The sequence below is a fragment of the Rana temporaria genome, chromosome 10 (assembly GCF_905171775.1).
Source record: "Rana temporaria chromosome 10, aRanTem1.1, whole genome shotgun sequence".
Lineage (NCBI taxonomy): Eukaryota > Metazoa > Chordata > Amphibia > Anura > Ranidae > Rana > Rana temporaria.
The window spans coordinates 122,356,122-122,374,238 of NC_053498.1; the positions used below are offsets into that span (position 1 = coordinate 122,356,122).

At 46.2% G+C, this 18,117-nt stretch overlaps 1 protein-coding gene across 1 annotated transcript in view; it reads right to left on the minus strand.

The window, feature by feature from the left end:
- Positions 1-282: 282 nt before the first annotated feature.
- Positions 283-18,117, minus strand: part of HEPACAM (hepatic and glial cell adhesion molecule) — a 33,891-nt gene continuing 16,056 nt past the window's right edge. Inside the window, exons 4-7 of the mRNA XM_040326167.1 lie at positions 13,813-13,906; positions 11,858-11,931; positions 4,274-4,344; positions 283-753 (exon numbers count right to left, since the gene is read on the minus strand). Of these exons, the coding sequence (XP_040182101.1) occupies positions 478-753; positions 4,274-4,344; positions 11,858-11,931; positions 13,813-13,906 (515 nt within the window). The 3' untranslated portion in view covers positions 283-477. The remainder of the gene's footprint in view (positions 754-4,273; positions 4,345-11,857; positions 11,932-13,812; positions 13,907-18,117) is intronic.

The window sequence follows — 18,117 nt, forward strand, 5'->3', positions numbered from 1 at the left end:
TGAACCAGCTCTAAGTAAATCTAAACATGCATTGCTCGGGACAACATAGACAAGAAGGTTAAAAAAATAAAAACAACATAAAAAGGGTCAGACTTGATGGACCACTTGGTCTTCTATGTTTCTACAGATGTGCACAAAATGACTGTAGAGTCCGGCCACCCAAATGGATCAGAAATCGTTGGCTCAAGAAGATGTAGGCATACTGACATTACCTCTGCATTCGATTTCCTCTGCTTCTTTCTAGACAAACTGATATTAAAAGATGGTTCTGGAAACTTTGACTTGTTTGTACTTTTTGCAGTAAATATTTCACTGTCAGAAGTGACTTTATTTTGTAGCACTACAGTGAGGAAGTTGTAATCATAAGGTACATTATATACGAGTGTGATAGACAATAATCCTAAACTTCATTATGAGGATTTCCAAATCACGGAAATCATCTGGTGACAGTTCCCGCCATATGTGCCGCTCCAGGATTTAGATGTTGCTCTGTAAGGCGGTATTTTCCTCCAGCTCCCGTATCATGTGTACGTCCGCCGCTCTCAGCGAGCATGCCGTGTTTCGGGGGGAAGATGCGTGTTTTTGGCTGTCTGCAGGTGACCTGGATCTAGAGCGGTGGCAGCGGTGTGAGCAGTGGACAGGAGGCGCTGAGGATTTGCTGGACGGCACTGTGCTGGCGTAACTGGGGGACCCGGACGCGTCAGAAGCCGTCCTCGATTCTGTGGGGGAATCTTCTTCCGCTTCAGTGGATTCCTAATAAAATACAAAGAATTATATAGTCAGCGACAATATTCAAATAATCTGAAGAAGTCTTTTTTTTTAGGCAACTGCAACCTTTTCTTAAAGTGGAACCAGCATCACTGCATCAGATATATTTATTTCACGTTAAATGCAACATGCTCAGTGATGTGTCAACGTAACACTTCCAGGTATTTATTTTCTCTCACAGAGATCACAGTACTTCCCCGACAATGGTTGCTTTTCTCTCCAGTAGGATGGTGTCACCTATATCCAGGCATTATCCAGGGTTTCCATCTACATTCCAAACTGAGACGCCAACTTGGAGATCGCACAATCATATAAACTGGCTGTGTTGACAAATGTCTGACACAGATCAAACTCTGCTGCATTCTCTCACCTTGCAGTGGCGTCACTAGGGTTGGTGTCACCTGGTGCAGTAATAAATGGTGTCAAGAATCCATCCCCCCCCCTCCATCCGGCGCTGTCACTGGCGCATGCACTCTGAAGGTCTGGCATACTGTGCCGCACCTTCAGAGCACTGTGCTGTAACTGAGGGCTCCCGCACACACAGGAGTGACGTTATGGCATCTCTGCCCAATACTTCTAATTATATGCTGTCCTCAGGGACAGATCCGATCCAGAGATCCCACTGTATGGCGATCTCTAGATCAGATCTGTCCCTGGGGACAGCAGATAATGGCATCATTGGCATTGATGATTTGATTCGGATTTTGGAACTGACCTGCTGACACAGTGGGCCAGATTCACATAGATTAGCGGATCTTTAGATCCGCGTAATCTATGTGATTTACGATCCGCCGGTGCACTTTTGCGAGGCTAGTGCTGTATTCACAAAGCACTTACCTCGAAACTTGCACCGGCGGATCGTAACTCCCCCGGCGGAATTCAAATTCCGCGGGCAAGGGGGAGTGTAGTATTTAAATCAGGCGCTTCCCCACGCCGATTTAAATGATTGCGCCGCCGGCGTGCATTGCTCACACTGACGTCGCTAGGACGTCAGTGGTTTCGGCGTGAGCGTAACTTGCGTCTGGAAGAATTCTGAATCGGCGTACGCAAACGACGTTCAAATTTAAAACTCGGCGCGGGAACGACGGCCATACTACATAGGAAATGCCGCAGGGGTAACTATCCGCCGGAAAAAGCCGAACGCAAATGACATGAAAAAAAAGCGACGGGCGGGCGTTGGTTACTGAATCGGCGGTTCTCCTCATTTGCATATCCGACGCGTAAAAAACCGAGGCGACACCTAGCGGCCGGCGGGAGATTGCAGCCTAAGATCCGACGGTGTAAGTCACTTACACCAGTCGGATCTTAGGGAGATCTATGCGGAACTGATTCTTATGAATCAGTCGCATAGATCCGACCGTCGGATCTCAGAGATACGACGGCGGATCAGGAGATCCGCCGTCGTATCTCTTGATGAATCTGGCCCAGTGTGTTGCTTGCTGGACCGGATTTGATGTGGGTCACTGTCTGTTCTCACCTGGGCTGCGGACATTCCCCCTTATCAAACCAGCTTAGGGTGGCTCAGCTCAGCTACTATACGTGGGTGGTTGACACAGCACAACCCCCCCCCCCCCTTTCCATCAGACCAGCTCAGGGTGGGAAGCTCAGTCAGCTACTATGCCTATATATAATATTATAATATACATTTAGCTGTGTCCAGCACCACTCTCTTCCCCCCTAATCACAGCTAGGGGCACCAGGAATGTACACTCCTCTCACTCACAGGGGTGCAAGTGGATGGCGTGGCGACACCATGGCAACCCCTCTCCCCCCTCAACTAAGGCTATCACCTCTCACTTCGGGCTCAGGCCGGCAGCGGACACCCCCTCATCATAGAGGCCGGCAGACCGCACCCCTCTAGCAAAGCCACTGTCACCTTGTGACCTGCTACGAGTTACAATTTTGCAGTCTGATCACTGAAGGAGAGGAGACTGAGGAAATGCTTCCTCTTGCCTGCAGCAGATTGATGCCATTCTCTTAGCCTAGGTTGTCACTGACTGGAGATCAAGGGTGGCTTGTTAGGCCAGGATCATATTGTTGCATTGCATGCTGTCATATGGGTGCTTATAAGCTTATATACTCATGTTGGTAGGTTTAAAGTGAACCTGTTACTGCATTATGTTTGTAAATTGGTAAAAATGCCTTACAATCAAAATCAGCATACCATGCCAGTTACAGTTTTATACACAGTATATATACTGGAAATAAGCAACAATCTTCATTTTGGAATAATCTTCATTTTTGCATATAGGATGGAATGAAGGAATTCCTCTGCTCTAAGGATATACTGTACTGTGTTAATGAAAATCAGGCCCATTTGATATCTTCAACATCAGAACAGGGGCGCCCTCTAGTGATAAAATGTTGCCATTGCAACCCTCATAGAGTGATTTTTTTTTTAGACGCTGTCACTTAGGTGGATTCAAATAGACCGCCGCATCTTTGCATCTGGAGGCTCCCTTGTTAAAGGGAGCTTCGCTTCAAGATCCTGATAAGCTCCCGTTGACCCCAACAACCATCAGACAGGGTTGTCGGGAAGGGGCCTTTATCCCCATCAACATGGGGGCAAGGTGCTTTGGGGTGGGGGTGCTCTAAAGCACCAAACCCCCATGTTGAGGGTATGTGGTCTGGTATGGTTCAGAATTGGGGGGGGGGCGCTTGCTCGTCCCCTCCCTTTCCTAACCTCTCATTTTTTTTTTTTGACATGGGGGTGTCCCCTCCAAATCCATACCAGACCGAAGGACAGACATTCAGCTGTCAGAGGGGAAGCTCGCAGACAGCTGATGACTCATCCATTGCCAAGGACACAGCGGTCGGCTTTCTGACCTGCTCCCATTCAGCGACCAGCTATAGACAGTGAATGTAAAAAAAAATCCCTGCATTTCTGCAAAAAGCATCAAAAAATGCATTAGTGTTAGTCAAGTTTTAAGGTGAACTTATTCTTTAAATCTGTAAAATGTATTCCCAAGGGTTACCTAGAAGCAGAAAATGTCTGCAATTGAAAGAACAAGCAAATCTAAATTTGTCTGAAGAATGAATAAGTATTCTGTATATGTTAAATTTGTAAACCCAACCACAAAAATGTTATAGACACTAACATATGAACGCAATTTCAAAAGTAACTTTTAATAAGTGTAAATCAGCAGCTTTCATTAAAATAATCCCCGACAATGCTGCCATGAAAGTTCTTGTTCAGGTTCTTCCTGTTATATGGTGACAATGCTCTGTCCATGTATTTTAACTGTGCTTTGTCACACAGCCATTAGCCATGTTGACACACATTATATAAGCATATTCCACTGTTAACACCATCTGGATACTAGCCCTGAGAAATGCCAAGCAGCCACTACTGGAGTGCATGTAGATAGGAAGAGGCTGCAAGGAGGCTGGAGGAGATCAGTAGCACTAAGATGCTACAGATGAGGAAACAGAGTAAACAAAATGTCATCCAATTCGTTTGTCCTTGTGGATACCACATATTATAAATTCCCATAAATCATCTGACCTTGTCTTTTAGGACATACAATGAAACCGGATTCTTGCACTCCCGCTCCATGGTCCTTGGGATTTCTTCAACTGTGCAGACAAGAAGACAAAACATTGTAAGCATAGGATTCCATTCTGCCCTCATCAAAACATACAATGAAGGGGGAAAGTCCATGACTGAACCTTGGCTAGTGCACATATTTGAGCTTATTATGAGGTGCTCCCACCATCCCTGATCTATGTTCCTGGGTGTGAACATCTTCTGGGCCTATTATGAGAGGCTCCCACCATCCCTGATCTATGTTCCTGGGTGTGAACATCTTCTGGGCCTATTATGAGGGCCACCATCCCTGATCTATTTTCCTGGGTGTGAACATCTTCTGGGCCTATTATGAGAGGCTCCCACCATCCCTGATCTATGTTGTTCCTGGGTGTGAACATCTGCTGGGCCTATTATGAGAGTCTCCCACCATCCCTGATCTATGTTCCTGGGTGTGAACATCTTCTGGGCCTTTTATGAGGGGCTCCCACCATCCCTGATCTATGTTCCTGGGTGTGAACATCTTCTGGGCCTATTATGAGGGGTTCCCACCATCCCTGATCTATGTTCCTGGGTGTGAACATCTTCTGGGCCTATTATGAGAGGCTCCCACCATCCCTGATCTATGTTCCTGGGTGTGAACATCTGCTGTGCCTATTATGAGGGGTTCCCATTATCCCTGATCTATGTTCCTGGGTGTGAACATCTGCTGGGCCTATTATGAGGGGCTCCCACCATCCCTGATCTATGTTCCTGGGTGTGAACATCTGCTGGGCCTATTATGAGGTGCTCCCACCATCCCTGATCTATTTTCCTGGGTGTGAACATCTGCTGGGCCTATTATGAGGTGCTCCCACCATCCCTGATCTATTTTCCTGGGTGTGAACATCTTCTGGGCCTATTATGAGAGGCTCCCACCATCCCTGATCTATGTTCCTGGGTGTGAACATCTGCTGGGCCTATTATGAGAGGTTCCCACCATCCCTGATCTATGTTCCTGGGTGTGAACATCTTCTGGGCCTATTATGAGGTGCTCCCACCATCCCTGATCTATGTTCCTGGGTGTGAACATCTGCTGGGCCTATTATGAGGTGCTCCCACCATCCCTGATCTATTTTCCTGGGTGTGAACATCTTCTGGGCCTATTATGAGGGGCTCCCACCATCCCTGATCTATGTTCTCAGGTCTGTACACCTGCTGTTCCCATTATGAGGGGTTCCCACCATCCCTGATCTATGTTCTCAGGTCTGTACACCTGCTGTTTCCATTATGAGGGGCTCCCACCATCCCTGATCGATGTTCCTGGGTGTGAACATCTGCTGGGCCCATTATGAGGGGCTCCCACCATCCCTGATCTATGTTCTCAGGTCTGTACACCTGTTGTTTCCATTATGAGGGGTTCCCACCATCCCTGATCTATGTTCTCAGGTCTGTACACCTGCTGTTTCCATTATGAGGGGTTCTCACCATTGCTGTGCTGAGTTCCCAAGTCTGCATACCTGCTTTGTCCATTATGAAGTATTCCACCATGCCCATCTCCATTAGATTCAATATTTCCTATTATATTATAGAGAATGTAACAAAAGGAGCTGGGGCACACAAAGGTGAGCAGGAATGCATAAAACTCATAGGAATACAGAAATATATCTGAGAATTACGGCAGAAAGATCTCACTGTTGGGAGTGTCCAAAACACATAAGAAGCCAAGGACTGATCTATTCCCACTAGGCTTCACCTTTGACTAAAATATTACTTGTGGATGGACTAACCCTTTAAGCTGGCATCCATATTTGGTATACATAACCAAAACAAGAAGAAGACTTTGATCTCATTCCTAGTGCTGCCAACATGTTGACTTTTAGCTGCATAAAGATTTTTATAGTCACCTTTCCTGTCCTTATGTCATGAAACTTTAAAGGATATGTAAAGGTTTGTTTAAAAAAAAAGAAAAACATGTCATACTTACCTCCTCTGTGCAGTTGGTTTTGTACAGAGTGGCCCCGATCCTCCTCTTCTGGGGTCCCTCAGCGGTGCTCCTGACTTTTCCTTTTCTCGAGTGCCCCGTTGGAGAGCCGCTCTCTCTCGGGGCACCTGTGCGGGCGAGCTCCCGTGTCCTTCTATGTGCATTGACACAGACAGCAGGACCCCATCTCTGTGTCATTGGATTTGATTGACAGCAGCGGGAGCCAATGGCTGCGCTGCTATTAATCTATCCAATTAGGACCCAAGACACTGCCTAGAGCAGGTCTGCTCATCCCCGTTGCTGGAAAGACCGGGTTCAGGTCTGGGTGGCTGCTAAATCACAGGACTTTTGTCACCTTAATGCATGTCCACCAAGGGCCAAATAAAGGCAAGCAAAGGCCCTCATTCAGTCCGCGGGCTGCAGATTTAGGTCATCCAAGTGGAAGTGGGAGGGTGAACCTGTCAAACCAGGTACCCGCTCTCTGAAAAAAACAAAGCTTCCAATACAGGCAGGGGAGGGAAGGAGGAGGAAAACCCGTTTTAGGCGAAGTTCTGCTTTAAATGGTGACTGTCCACTAGGCTTCTCCAATGACTTAAATATGACTTTGGGATGGAAGATCCCATTCATGGTGTATATAGTTTTTTTTTTTTCAGTCATATCTGACTGATAAAAAGTTCTTTATTGTAGACATATTCTAAGACATTCTTTCTCTTTCTATACAACCATTATGAAGAAACTGTAATACATTCCATTCCTGAAAGGATGACTGTTTTCAAGGACTAGCAAGAAAATAATAAATAATCATTTCTAAGAATTATCTAGCAGTTGCCAAGCTACAAGAGTCGTTCCAACATTTCACGATAACAGTCTTTGGACAGGAATGTGAATACATTTTTTTTTTATTATTGAACTGGCTATAGCTGGTGGCACTGATTGTTCAGGAAAAACTCAACAGGTTTGTTGTACACAAGCCGATTGATTGACTTGCTTACAACCAGCCTGCCCATACATGGATCGGAATTTGGCTGGTTCACCACGTATTCAGGAGCACATGTGGGTGTCATTTAGTGCAGTCCGCATACAAATACAGCCTGCCTATATGCCCTCACTCCTCCCATGGTGGCATTTCGATATTTGCATAGCTCCTTCTAAGCACTGCTTACATCAGGTCTCTTGTGGAGTGACTGCCGTGGTAAAGTCCTTTTAGAAACATTATTTTCAAAAAGTCAGATTAGACAGATGGATTAGGTTATTCCTCTTTTAGCCATCAGATTTACAACCCTAACTTATTATTATTTATGATTTATATAGCGCCAACAGTTTACGCAGCGCTTTACAATGTATAGGGGGAACAGGACAATTACAGTACAATACAGAAGGTACAGGAGGGCCTTGCTCGTAGAGCTTACATTCTAAAGGGAGTGGGTGGTGGTACAAAAGTTAAAGTGGAGGTTCACCCAAAAACCTTTTTTTTTAACATTAGATTGAGGCTCGTTTTATCAAGGGGAATCGGGTGTTTTTTTTACAATCGAAGCAATACTTACCGTTTTAGAGATGCATCTTCTCCGCCGCTTCCGGGTATGGGCTGCGGGACTGGGCGTTCCTACTTGATTGACAGCCTTCCGACGGTCGCATACATCGCGTCACGATTTTCCGAAAGTAGCCGAAAGTCGGTGCGCAGGCGCCGTATAGAGCCGCACCGACGTTCGGCTTCTTTCGGCTACTCGTGACGCGATGTATGCGACCGTCGGAAGCCTGTCAATCAAATAGGAACGCCCAGTCCCGAAGACCATACCCGGAGGCGGTGGAGAAAATCGATCTCTAAAACGGTAAGTACTGCTTTGATTTTAAAAAAACTACCCGATTCCCCTTGACAAAATGAGCATCAATCTAATGTTAAAAAAAAAAATTCGGGTGAACTCCCGCTTTAATAGCTGCAGAGAATGATTTGATGGGGGTGGTTCGGGGACAGTTATTAGGTGGGTGTAGGATAGGCTTCCCTGAATAAATTCGTTTTCAGGGATCTCCTGAAGGTGGACAGGGTAGGGGGCTGATCGGACATACCGGGGCATGGGTAGTTCCAGAGGATGGGAGAGGCTCTGGAGAAGTCCTGAATGCGAGCATGGGAGAAGGTAACAAGGAAGCTAGAGAGCAGGAGGTCCTGGGAGGAGCGGAGGGGACAATTTGGGCATTATCTGCAGATGAGGTTGGTGATGTAGATGGGAGCGATGTTGTGAATGGCCTTGTATGTTGTGAATAGCATTTTGAATTTTACACAGTAGGGTAGGGGAGGCCAGTGAAGGGATTGGCAGAGAGGAGCAGCAGTCACAGATCGGTAAGTGAGGTGTATTAGGCCCCGTACACACGACCGGATCTATCCGCTGGGATTTATCCGCGGATCAGTTCCAGCGGATAGATCCGGTCGTGTAGGCCCGAGCGGACAATTTTCGGCGGATAAAAATCCATCCGACGGATTCCCAGCGGATAAAAATTTTGTAGCATGCTACAAAATCTATCCGCTGGAATCCAGTCCAGCGGACTGATCTGGTCGTCTGTACAGACTCACCGGATCAGTCCGTCTGCTCCCATCCCTCGCATGCGTCGTAATGATTCGACGCATGCGTGGAAGTATTTACCTTCCAGCGTCGCGCATGTCGCCGCGTCATCATCGCGGCGACGGTGCAACACGTGACCGCGGATGTTTTCCGCGCGGATCTTGATCTGATGGTGTGTACAAGCCATCGGATCAAAATCCGGAGGAGGAATGTCCGCTGGAAACGGTCCGGCAGACCGTTTCCAGCGGATAACCCCTCGTCTGTATGAGGCCTTAGTCTAGCAGCAGAATTCATAATAGACTGAAAGGGGGTGGCCTGCGTAAGGGTAGGCCATTAAGGAGAGAGTTGCGGTAGTCAAGGCGGGAAATAATCAAGGAGTGAATAAGTTGATTTCTGTTGTCATTAGTCAGGAAGGGTCGAATTCTGGAGATGTTGCGGAGGTTATGTTAAGGCGGCAGGATTTAGCCAGTGATTGGATGTGGGGGCTGAAGGAGAGGTCAGAGTCAAGGATTACACCCAGCACCTTGGCATGTGTGGAGGGACCAATGGTTGTGTTGATATTAATGGTGAAGTCATGGGAGGGGCCGTGAAGGAGGAAATATAACAAGCTCAGTTTTAGAAAGATAGCGTTTGAGGAAGTGGTGTGACATTCATACCGATATGTCATTCAGTAAGTTTAACTTCCGCGAGGAGATCCAGGGGGTGAGTTGAGGAGTGGAGGGATAGACCTGGGTGTCGTCAGCATAGAGGTGGTATTGGAAGCCGTGGTAGGTTATAAACTGGCCTAGGGAAGAGGTATAGAGTGAGAATAGAAGGGACCCAAGGACGGAGCCTTGGAGTACCCCAACAGAAAGAGAAAGAGGAGCGGAGAAGATGGAGCTGTAAGTGACACTGAAAGTGCTCAGAGAGTAAAACAGAGTAAAGCTGGGTATACACATCAAAATTCCGCCGGTTTAGCAGAAATCGGTCAAATGTCCGTCTATGGGTACCCCTCTCTGTTCAATGGAAGCCGATTAGACTGACTTCTGTTGAATGGTCCTGCTAGAAAACCAGCATTGGATCAGCTGCTGCAGACAATGGCTAATCAATGTATTCTGATGGGGGAGGGGGGTTTCTGCCGTCAAAATTCAATAGCATAGGGGGAGAGATCCTTTCATCCACATTGATTGTGGGGGATGTAGAAATATATGAGCTTTTCTTTTTTGTTCACCCTCTGATTGAATGAAAAAAAAAAATCAAAGGCCCGGATTCAGAGAGAATTTACGCCGGCGTATCCATAGATACGCCACGTAAATTCAAATCTGCGCTGGCGTATTTTCTTTCTGTATTCAAAAAGCAAGATACGCCGACATTAGCCTAAGGCCCCGTACACACGAGAGGATCTATCCGCTGGTATTTATCCGCGGATCAGTTCCAGCGGATAGATCCTGTGGTGTGTACGGCCCAGCGGATATTTATCCGCGGATATTTTTCGGGCCGATGGATTTCCAGCGGATAAAAATTTCTTAGCATGCTAAGAAATCTATCCGCTGGAATCCTGTCCAGCGGATTGATCCGGTGGTCTGTACAGACTCACCGGATCAATCCGTCCGATCCCCTCCCTTGCATGCGTCGTAATGATTCGACGCATGCGTGGGAAGTCTTTACCTTCCAGCGTCGCGCACGTCGCCGCGTCATCATCGCGGCGACGGTGCGACACGTCACCGCGGATGAATTCCGCGTGGATTTCGATCTGATGGATAGTACAACCATCAGATCAAAATCCGCCAGAGGATTTATCCGCGGGAACGGTCCGGAGGACCGTTTCCAGCGGACAATCCTCTCGTGTGTACAAGGCCTGAGATACGACTGGCATAAGTCTCTTACGCCGTCGTATCTTAGGGTGCATTCTCACGCTGGCCGCTAGGTGGCGCTCCCGTCATTTTCGGCGTAGAGTATGCAAATTACCTAGTTCCGCCGATTCACAAACGTACGTGCACCTGGCGGTAGTTTTTTTACGTCGTTTGCGTAAGGCTTTTTCGGCGTAACGTTGCTCCTGCTATTAGGTGGTGCAGCCAATGTTAAGTATGGACGTCGTTCCCGCTTCGAAATTTGAATTTTTTGCGTCGTTTGCGTAAGTCGTTCGCGAATAGGGCTGAACGTAATTTACGTTCACGTCGAAACCAATGACATCCTTGCGACGTCATTTGAAGCAATGCACACTGGGATATGTACACGGACGGCGCATGCGCCGTTCGTAAATCACGTCAATCATGTCAGGTCATCACATATTAGCATAAAACACGCCCCCCCTTCCACATTTGAATTACGCGGGCTTACGCCGGCCCCATTTACGCTACGCCGCCGCAACTTACGGAGCAAGTGCTTTGTGAATACTGCACCTACTCCTGTAAGTTGCGTCGGCGTAGCGTAAATACAATACGCTGCGCCGCCGTAACATAAAGCACAGCTACCTGAATCTACCCCAGAGTATATATCCAGCTTAAAGGGTTTGTAAAGGAGTTTTTTTTTTTAAATAACAAACATGTCATACTTACCTCCACTGTGCAGTTCGTTTTGCACAGAGTGGCCCCGATCCACGTCTTCTGGGGTCCCTCGGCGGCTGTCTCAGTCCTCCCCGCAATTAGTCACCACAGTCATGCGAGAACTCGCATGGTGATCACTAATTGCTGTATCACTTGGCCCCACCCCTCGGCACGCCGCGTCACTGGATGTGATTGACAGCAGCGCCAGCCAATGGCTGCGCTGCTCTCAATCCATCCGCGCTAGCCAATCAGCGGCCAGGCTGAGCGGCAAAGAGAATATCGGGACCGCGCGTGGGACTTTCGAGGGGTCAGGTAAGTATAACGGGGCAAGGGGGGCGGCAACATCAGATGTTTTTTCACCTTAATGCATAGATTGCATTAAGGTGAAAAAACATTTTCCTTTACAACTCCTTTAAGACTTTAAACATAGTGATATGTTACGTACATGAAGTCCAAACCTTTCATGTGCTGTGATATGTTCACATTCTGGGTACAGGTTTATTATGTATGTACTAGTCACCTTCATGTTTAAGAGGATCCTCTGTATGGTCCACATATTCACAAGATCCTTGTGTCTCCAGCTTGTGTTTCTCTCTATAAGAAAATGCAGACATAATCAATAAAGCTTCACTTCCTGTCCCAATGAAACTCTTTCACACACTAACACACAGGGTGTCACAAGGACAGGAAGTGAGGCAAACCTCCCACCCATGGAAACATAGACAGTGAAAAAAATCTTACCGAGCCACATTTTATCTGATTTTTCAATGGCTGGATTTGAGCTTTAAAGGAGACAAATACTGAGAGAAATAAAAAGAGGCTGTCATTGCTGACCGCCTTCTAAAAATTTGCCAGCCTGTTCGTTGTTTTTTATACTGTCTCTGTAAAAGAGAACCTGTCAGTAAGTTGTGAGCTAGTGAGCCGCTCCGATTGCTATTACAAGAGAGGCTGCAGGCATCATCCTGGGATAACCACCAAAAGTCCAGTGACATACAGGCATGTGCTGGACAGGAAGTGGTTAATATTTGGTATATGGACTGAAGGGAGGTATTTAAGGTAGGTGTAAACCCAAACACCAAAATCTCATATAAGCTTTAACCACTTAAGACCCGGACCATTATGCAGGTAAAGGACCTGGCCAGTTTTTGCGATTCGGCACTGCGTCGCTTTAACTGACAATTGCGCGGTCGTGCGATGTGCCCAAACAAAATTGGCGTCCTTTTTTTCCCACAAATAGAGTTTTCTTTTGGTGGTGTTTGATCACCTCTGCGGTTTTAATTTTTTGCCCTATAAAGAAAAATAGAGCGACAATTTTGAAAAAAATTCAATATTTTTTACTTTTTGCTATAAAAATATCCCCAAAAAATATATAACAATTTTTTTTTCCTCAGTTTAGGCCGATACGTATTAGTTTTATGGCATTTTTATTGATATTTTTTTTTTTTTTACTAGTAATGTCGGCGATCAGCGATTTTTATCGTGACTGTGACATTATGGTGGACACATCTGACACATTTTTGTGACCATTGTCATTTTCACAGTGAAAAGTGCTATAAAAATGCACCGATTACTGTGAAAATGACAATGGCAGTGAAGTGGTTAACCACTAGGTGGCGCTAAGGGGTTATGTTTGCCTTAAGGGAGTGATTCTTACTGTAGGGGGGTGTGGCTGTAGGCGTGACATCACTGATCGTCGTTCCCTATATCAGGGAACAGACAATCAGTGTCACTGCCACAGTGAAGAACGGGGAAGGTGTGTTTACACACACCTCTCCCTGTTCTTCAGCTCCTGTGATCGATTGCGGGACACCGACGGCGATCAGATCCTGCGGGCGCAGAGCTTCACACCCGGTCACGTGACCCACGGCTGGGCTCTTAAAGGCGACGTACCTGTACGTGCCTGTGCCCAGCCGTGCCATTTTTCCGGCGTATATAGTCGGTAGGGGGTCCTTAAGTGGTTAACATGTTATTGTCCTTTCAAACGCTGTTTTCAATCTTTAAAATCCTGCAGCTTTCATTAGAATAATCCCTGCTGTCCCTGCCATGAAGGTTCTTGTTCAGGCACTTCCTGTTATAGGGTGACTCTGTCCCTGTCTCCCAACTGTTCTTTTATATGGTATCACACGGACTTCAAATGGGGACTACATGTGGCCTTTTCAAGACATATTACACAGGTATGGCTCACTGTGATCATCAGGAAAGCAGCCCTGTGAAAAGCCTTGCAGCCATTGCTGGAGTGCACATCTATGGGAAGGAGCCTTAAAGAGGCTGCAGGAGATCAGCAGCAATGAGATCTACTAAAGGATGAAAAAACGGTGAAGCTGCAGGATTTACATTTAATTGAAATTAGCTGGCCCTTTTTGATGCATGAATCCTATAAGCTCCTTTCTGTTAGCGCATTATAGAAGATAAGACTTAGAGGGACACATATGAGGAACAGAAGGAGAGTCAAAATACTGATGTCTGTCACCGTACTTCCTGGATGGCTTCCAACAGGCGCAGACTGTTACCAAGGTAACCAGTAAAAATATCCCTCCCATAGACAGGACGATGTACAAGGAGCTTCTTCCTGCATCAGGCAAAATTGTGCATGTTATTACAATACATATTATACCAGGATGTTAGCAGCAAACTTACAAGCATTTTATGCATCTTTAATGTAATGGTGTCAGCCAAGTAATAAAGTAACCAACGATGGGCAACCTGATGTGTACTGAATGAATTCAGGATGAATAAACAATACAGACAGAATAAGAGGAAGGTATGCAATAGCATTGAACAGAGAATAATAGGCAATGTAGCTATTTCAGTAACAGGGAGGCTTAGGAATATATTTTACACTTGACCGCTAGGTGGCAGCACAATACAGTATAATGGTATCAGAAAAAAAAAATCACAAGCAAAACAATTAGGGCCAGATTCTCGTAGATCGGCGTATCTTTGTTCCGGCGTAGCGTATCCTATTTACGCTACGCCTCCGCAATTCAGACGGGCAAGTGCTGTATTCTCAAAGCACTTGCTCCGTAAGTTGTGGCGGCGTAGCGTAAGGCTGCATTCACACCTCGGCGTACTAAATCGCGGCGTTTTGTCCCGCGAATTGCGGCGACAAATATCGGCGTTTTGTACCGCGATTCGTGGCGACAAAACGCCGCGATTGTGAATGCAGCCTTCACCCCCTCTATGGAGATGGTTCACATCTCCTATGCCGAACGCCGAAAGACGCCTGAAAAAAAGGTCTGGGACTTTTTTTCAGGCGATAGGCGGCAGGCGTTCGGCGTGGAGATGTGAACCATCTCCATAGAGGGCAATGTTACATCATCCAGACAAATCTTTCACCGCTCCAGGTGAGTCTCACTTATCATTAAGGGCTGTTGAACCACCAGGGTGCTGGCGATGCTGATTGTAGCAAAAAAACGAAGAAAGTCTGGACTGCCGCACTCCAAAATGACTAAAACAAATTAGGTCTTTATTTTCAAATGCACATGCATTCACCGCAAGCAAAAAGGTACAGTATGGGCCGACGCGTTTCACGCTGTGCTTCAGCGCTTAGTCATGGCTCAATGTTACATCATCCCTCTGGCGTGTCGGGGCGGCAGCGGGCGTCACACTACAGGCGACAAAACGCCTAGGTGTGAATGGGCTCTAAATAGGCCGGCGTAAGCCCGCCTAATTCAAATGTGGAACAGGGGGGCGTGTTTTATGTAAATGTTATGTGACCCGACGTGATTGACGTTTTTCACGAATGGCGCATGCGCCGTCCGTGGAATATCCCAGTGTGCATTGCTCCAAAGTACGCCGCAAGGACTTATTGGTTTTGACGTGAACGTAAATGACGTCCAGACAACTTACGCAAACGACGTAAAATTTTCAAATTTCGACGCGGGAACGACGGCCATACCTAACATTGGTACGCCGCATGTACGCCACCATATAGCAGGGGTAACTTTACGCCAGGAAAAGCCTAACGTAAACGGCGTATCTGTACTGCGTCGGCCGTGCGTACGTTTATGAATTCGCGTATCTAGCTGATTTACACATTTCTAGGCGTAAATCAGCGTACATGCCCCTAGCGGGCAGCGTAAATATGCAGTTAAGATCCGACGGCGTAAGAGACTTACGCCGGTCGGATCTAATAGAAATCTATGCGTAACTGATTCTATGAATCAGGCGCATAGATACGACCACGCAACTCAGAGTTACGATGGCGTATCCGGAGATACGCCTTCGTAACTCCGTTGTGAATCCGGGCCTTAGTGTAGCAGATTAGAACAAATACAGCTATTTGTCCTTTAGAAATGGGGTTGTAACACTTCTCCACTAGGCGGCTGACTGTAGCTGTTATTTCATCTAGTGGGTAGCAAGGATCCCCAAGCAAGCTTCACAAAGGTGAAGCTGTAGGAGTCTTTGGTATGTAGATTCACAAGGCTGAAGATAATATACCCACTGGAAGGACAGTATCCCAAAGCCAGCCTGCCAGGTGTCCCCCGTGACAACGCTCCTTGATGGCCAACTTGCTGGATATGTGGAACAACGTGAATAAGATTGAAAAGCCCAAACGCCTGGTGACAGCTCACCTGCCCAGTGGCTTCTGTTTGATCAGGTGTAGTCTCTCTGAGTACCAGAGGGTGGAATGAGCAGAGGCGGCTCTTTAATTAGGCAAATTAGGCGGTCGCTTAAAGGCCTCACACTCACAGGGGCCTCACGGCTGCCTAACTTACCCAATGCATTACACCAATTTTGAGGGACAGGGAACCTTAACGCTGCTGTGCTCATGCAGGCAGAGTTATGAGCCCTGACTCAGGAGAGGGGCTGCCAGCGTCCCTAACAACCAGTGAATATCGGTGACACTACCCCTTGTGACGTCAATGACCCAGCATGCCCTCAGTCAATGACGTCAAAAGGGGGCGGGTTCACCAGGTGACATAACAAGGTGGCCCCTGCCCAATAGTTATTAAAAGGCAGGATCTGAGGGCCGCCTTGTTAAAGGGGTCTTCCAGATTCCAATAAGCCCCCTGCCCACAGACCCCCACAACCACCGGCCAGGGTTGTGGGGAAGAGGCTCTTGTCCTTGAATTATTTTTCCCATCATGGGTGTGAGTGGGAGGCCCCATGTCAAGTTTTGCCTAAGGCCTCACAAAGCCTAGAGCCGCCTCTGGGAATGAGCTGGAATTTATATCTTCTGATCATGTCCAAGAATCCAGGGGATGATGGGAATTGTGGGGAATGTACAGTGCCTTGAAAAAGTATTCATACCCCTTGAAATTTTCCACATTTTGTCAGGTATAACCAAAAACTTATTTGTATTTTATTAGGATTTTATGTGATTGACCAACACAAAGTGGCACATAATTGTGAAGTGGAAGGAAAATGATAAATGGTTTTCAACATTTTTTACAAATAAATATCTGAAAAGTGTGACATGCATTTGTGTTCAGCCCCCCTCCGATACTCTTAACTAAAATTGAATGGAACTAATTAGTAAATAGAGTCCACTCGTGTGTAATTTAATGTCAGTTTAAATACAGCTGTTCTGTAAAGCCCTCAGAGGTTTGTTAGAGAACCTTAGTGAAGAAATAGCATCATGAAGGCCAAGAAACATACCAGGTAGGTTAAGGATAAAGTTGTGGAGAAGTTTAAAACAGGGTTAGGTTATAACTTGCGATGGGGGGGTCAGTCTGAGATGGGGGGGTCAGTCTGAGATGGGGGGGTCAGTCTGCGATGGGGGGGTCTGCGATTGTGTGGAGGTTCAGTCTGTGATTGGGGAGTCCATCTGTGATTGGGGGGATCAGTCTGTGATGGGGGGATCAGTCTATGATGGGTTTCCGACCCCCCCCCCCCCAAAAAAGGAGGGGGGGAGAGAACGCAAAAAGGTGTTTGTGACTATAAAGAATGTATTAATATATGTGTATTCCTAGTGTTATATACTTGTGATATTTATTATGTTTCCTCTGTGCCTTCTTATATGTATCTGTGAAAAAAAAGTGTGTTTAAGATGTTATATTTATATGTGTATTCTTATTTATAATTGTAATATTCCCTTCTAAATGATATGTGTTTTTGGATCCCAACCGCTCCCCCCCCAGAGAGGGGAAGAGGAGAAAGAGAGAGAGAAAAAAAAGAAATAAAAAATAATATTTATGTGTTAAATGGCCCAGTCAAAGCCCAGACCTTAATCCAATTGAGAATCTGTGACAATACTTGAAAATTGCTGCTGGACGTTCTTCATCCAATCTGACAGAGCTTGAGATATTTTGCATAGAAGAATTGGAAAAATATCACTCTCTAGACGTGCAAAGCTGGTAGAGACATACACAACAAGACTGTAATTGCAGTGAAAGGTGGTTCTACAAAGTATTGACTCAGGGGGGGGGGCTGAATACAAATGCACACCACACTTTTCACATATTTATTTGTGATAAATTAAGAAAACCTAAGAAAAGACTCTATTTACTAATTAGGTGACTTCTGAAGGCAATTGGTTCAACTGGATTTTAGTTGGGGGTATCAGAATAAAGGGGGCGTCAGAATAAATGGGGCTGAATACAAATGCACGCCACACTTCAGATATTTGTAAAAAAAAAATGGAAAACCATTTATAATTTTTCTTTCACTTCACAATTGTGTGCCACTTTGTGTTGGTCTATCACATAAAATCCCAATAAAATAAATTTTTGGTTGTAACGTGGTAAAATGTGAATAATTTCTTAACTGCTATATGATTGAAGTGGTTCTCTTTGTACCTATATACATGCATGTATTTCTGCCAGTGTGATTTAACAA